Source organism: Guillardia theta (assembly GCF_000315625.1).
Source record: "Guillardia theta CCMP2712 unplaced genomic scaffold GUITHscaffold_153, whole genome shotgun sequence".
NCBI classification, from domain to species: Eukaryota; class Cryptophyceae; order Pyrenomonadales; family Geminigeraceae; genus Guillardia; species Guillardia theta.
This window is the reverse complement of record NW_005434521.1, coordinates 110,283-114,803: the sequence shown is the minus strand read 5'-3', so window position 1 is coordinate 114,803 and position 4,521 is coordinate 110,283. Positions and strand designations below refer to the sequence as shown.

General features: G+C 54.4%; 1 protein-coding gene across 1 annotated transcript in view; it reads right to left on the bottom strand.

Annotated features, from left to right (window-relative positions):
• GUITHDRAFT_119668 (hypothetical protein) overlaps window positions 1-750 on the bottom strand; it is a gene marked incomplete at both ends in the record, with an annotated part of 3,111 nt that extends 2,361 nt beyond the window's left edge. The window contains 4 exons of the mRNA XM_005821097.1: window positions 16-78; window positions 203-367; window positions 420-536; window positions 592-750. Of these exons, the coding sequence (XP_005821154.1) occupies window positions 16-78; window positions 203-367; window positions 420-536; window positions 592-750 (504 nt within the window). The remainder of the gene's footprint in view (window positions 1-15; window positions 79-202; window positions 368-419; window positions 537-591) is intronic.
• Between the last annotated feature and the right edge of the window lie 3,771 nt (window positions 751-4,521).

Here is a 4,521-nt window from a genome sequence, read left to right as displayed (position 1 = left end):
AATATCTATCCTCACCTCCCTCAGCTCCTTGTAGGATGCTGCTCCGAAGCCTGCAGCTTTTGCACAGACATTCATCATCTGCTCCAACCAAACTCAGCCGATACATCAGTGCAATCGCATGCAGCATCATCATCATCAACATCATCATCATCATCATCATCATCATCATCATCATCATCATCATCATCATCATCATCATCACCATCACCACCACCACCACCACCACCATCATCATCACCATCACCATCACAATCACCATCACCATCACCATCACCATCCCCATCACAATCACCATCACAATCACAATCACCATCACCATCACCATCACCATCACAATCACAATCATCGCCTCCTCGTACGACCTGAGCTATAATCACGAAGTCCGTGTCCACTTCTTGCTCCTTACACCACTCCAGCACCTCAAAACCGTCTGCAACCCCCGCCTTGCCAACAGAAGCGAGCTTGACAACTACCCCGATGAAGTGCGTTCCGGTCATCTTGTTCGGAACCACCTTCCTTTCCTCGAACTTCTTCACCTGACCCATCACCATCGTCAGCACGACATGCTCCTTGCCCAGCCTCACAACTCACGATCCTCCATATGTCCTGCATGCTCGAGTCCTCCCTCGGACTGTCTGCCGCGATGTAGCAGGCGCCGAGCGCTGCCATGAAGTCCAACGTCCTCGGCTGAGCCTCCGAGGCTTCGAGAAGGTTCTCAACCGCAGTTACGGCAGACGGCAGGTCGAGCATGCCATTGCCCGCTGCGAACTCGATGGAGGTGAAGGTGCTGAATTCTTGGAAGAAGCTGCTGGAGGACAGGGACAAGGCACCGCCCCTGCGATGCCCATGATGGGCCAGAATCGAAGGCGGCGGGCGTTGCCAGGTCGACCATGGATTCCTTCGGCTGTCATGGAACTTCCCCTGTGTTTGGCACACGGAGGCTGCAGAGCATCGGGAAAATATGGCAGGACTTACGAAGCCAGTTGAAGGAGAGAGTGGGAGAGAGAGGCCAGCAGGAGGACGGGAGGATGCAACGGGGAGGACAGAGGTCGACGATAATGATGAGAGGAAGAAGGAGGAGCTGAGAGGGGGGGGGGAGAGGGACTGTGAGGCAAGAGATGAGGAGAGATGAAGAGGGGGAGGAGAGAAGGAGGAGGAGGAGCTCAAGCTGAGAGCAACAGCCGCCATGATCGGTATCATGAGCGTGCGATGCCTCGCCATGGAGGCTGCTGTCGGGGTAAGATTCGATACTAGGGTGGGGGTGGGAGGAAAGGGGGTAGTAGATAAAGGGGGTAGGGAGGTATGGGTGTGTAATAGGTCCTGAAATGGGGTACACTGTGGGAATAGAGGGGGTACTCCTGACCATGGTAAGGTACAATGATTTCATATGGGGTACATGAGTTTTCCTGCCCACTTGAAAATATCTCCTGATAATTTCGTGATTTTGAGAAACATTTCGATGCATGACCCTCAAATCGAAATGGGTTCCAGGGAATGATGGGGCGGGCCTGAATACTTGAATAATTTGAAATACTTGAGATTACATTGAAATATGGCACGAGAAAATCGAAAATGCTGGGGTGTAAGAAATCCTAATTCAAATTATGTCATTTGTGGGTGGGGGTAGTAAGACTACCGGTTCTTGTATCAAAGTACCCCCTTCGAAGATAAATGATTTCGCGGTGATGGAGGGGTCTGTGTCAAATGAAAATCAAAGTGTTGGTGGAGGGTGGGTGATTGGCGGGGGTAGGGTCACAAGGATCACTGGAATGATGGCAGGACGTCTATGGCTTATGGCAGGTAAGCCGAGCGGGAGCAGCAGGAGGGAGGGAGGGAGGGAGAACAGGCAGGCAGGTAGGCAGGCAGGCAGGGGAGGGTAGGGGAGGAGGAGTTTCGGGAGGGGGGATCAGGAGGAGGAAGAGGAGCGGCACGACCATCATGAGCAGCAACAGAAGATGGATAGGTGCAGTCGCAGGAAAGGTGATACGAGATGAGTTGGGTCGGGGAAGAAGGGCGTGAATTCATACAGGAACAGGAACCTGTTCACATGAAACAGGAGGGAAAGTAGTGGCGTGTGCAGATGGTCTCTAGAGAGCTGATCGTAGATCCATCACTTCTAGAGAAGCTCATCAGTGCGACTTGACTGCATGTCAGCAGAGGCATTGAACCCCTTTGAATCACTTTGAATCACTTTGCCTGATACGCTCACTTCTTTCAGCCTTCGTCTGCGGTGTGAAGGCGTTCCATGTGCCTTTCGCTGCTCAGCTTCCGCGGAGAACCGCAATGGAAAGACCTGCGGCGCATCTTCAAGTGAGGCCGCGGTGTCGTCCGCAGCTTCTGTCCCTGCGGGCGCAGAGGAGGAGGGAGGACGAGGGGAAGCCCTTCAGTCTGCTCGGCAACCCCTTCTCGCATGAGCAACTCGGCCAGGAGGCAAGGGAGGAGGTGGACAAACAGAGGGAAACTCTCCCTTCCATAGCGCTGCTGCCGGTGAGATTGGCCCTCCTTCCCTGACCCGTTTGCTCATCACCACTGCTAACTCTCCCTCTATCTCTACCTCCACCACTTCTAAACTCTTCCTCTACCTCTACCTCTACCTCTACCTCTACCTCTCCCTCTCCCTCTCCCTCTCCCTCTACCTCTACCTCTACCTCTACCTCTACCTCTACCTCCACCTCCACCTCCACCTCTCCCTCTCCCTCTACCTCTACCTCTACCTCTACCTCTACCTCCACCTCTACCTCTACCTCTACCTCCACCTCTACCTCTCTACCTCTACCTCTACCTCTTCCTCTACTCCGGCCCGTCCCCACCTCATTCCTCCACAGATTTGGCTCGGAGTGATTTTTGCTGGCCTGTTCCTTCCTTCCCCTGAGCTGCTTGAAAGCATGCTGTCCTCTGTCAACAGCGCGGCTACTGGAGCCGTCGAAATGGCAGCAGCAGCCCCGTCGGGGTAACTCTCCTCCTCCTCCTCCTCCTCCTCCTCCTCCTCCTCCTCCTTCTCCTCCTCTCCGACTTCGGATTCCAGGTAGTTTCGCGGGAGCGGCAAACGCTGCAGTGGGGAATCCGGCCATGCCGAACATTCAGGTGAGGGAGAAGTAGAGGAGTGTAGAGACCGGGGACGAGGAAGAGGAGGAAGGAGGAGATACATGGAGGAGGCAGGAGGGGATAGGAGAAAGGAAGGAGATTTAGGGAGGCAGGCAGGAGAGAGGGAGGGAGGAGATCGAGGGAAGCGAGCGAGCGAGGAGGTGGAAGGAGGGAGGACAAAGCTCTAACAAGTTTGCTGCAGGGAGGATTGAACCTTAAGGAGCTAGGTGACCTGCAGCTGGACCCTTCCACGTTTGTTCCTGTCTGCCAGGCAAAGACAAGAAACCCCAGCTGTCGCCCTGCTGACAGTGAGCTACCAGATCGCCGATCGCTTCTATCGCATTGCCCAGCAGGTTGTGTACAAGGTGGCAGGGAAGGACACATACCAGGTGACGCCCTGAGAGCAGCAGGAGGAGGAGGAGGGGAGGGATTGTTTTGGTGGGGGAGGAGGAGGAGGAGGAGGTGATTTATTGACATTTTGAAGGAATATGCTCCTCTGATTGCTGGAAGCTTGCTCAGGTAGAATCCTTTGCTCTCCTCTCCCACCCTCGCCGTTCTCATGCCTCCCATCCCTCTCCTCACTCCCTCACTCCCTCACTCCCTCACTCCGTCGCTCCTTCACTCCCCTGCGACTCGACATAACTTCGTCTCCTTCCTCTATCCTCGTTTTCGGTTCCTCTCTTTCTCATCCTGAGCTTGTCAGAGTGAGGTTGGAATTCTGTGTTCTTGAGAGTTTTGTCTACGAGGTAATCTTGTTCCTGGCATCCCCTTCCCTTCCTGCCTCCCTCCATCCCTCCCTCCCTCCCTCCCTCCCTCCCTCCCTCCCTCCCTCCCCCTCCACTCACTCCACCTCTCCCGCTTACACCATTCAGTCCATCATCCCCTTCATCAAAGCGCGAGGATTGTCGTGGGTTTTCCCCGTGAAGGTAATTCTCATATCGTCTTGTCCGTCTTTCTTTCTCACCCGCTCTCCTTCCCCTCTCCCTCCTCCCCGTTGCCATCAGGAAACTCTTGAGACTTTCGTTGCTGGAGTCGTCTTTGCCGTTGCCTCCAACCTCGTACTGATCGGATCCACGAAGGTGAGCAAGAGGAGGGAGAGGGGGAGGAGAGCGTAGGGGAGACGAAAGAAGGAGGAGACTTGGTAGGAGGGGAGGATGGATTGAGATTGTGGTGCCTGAGACTGACATTGAGTGGTTCAGATCATCACGATCATCATCAGCTACCTTGGTGATGATGAAATCTCCTCTTCCTCTTTAGCGGTGTTGACGATTTTCTCCCACTCCTCCCTCCTCCTCCTCACTCCGGCGGCTCTCCTCCTCTCTCTTCTTTCCCCTACTCTCGCCTCCTTCACCTCTTTCGATTTCTTCCTCTCAATGCAGACTTCTTCCTTGGACTTCCCCTCCGTCTTATCTTCGGCTTTCATCAACGATCAACTCC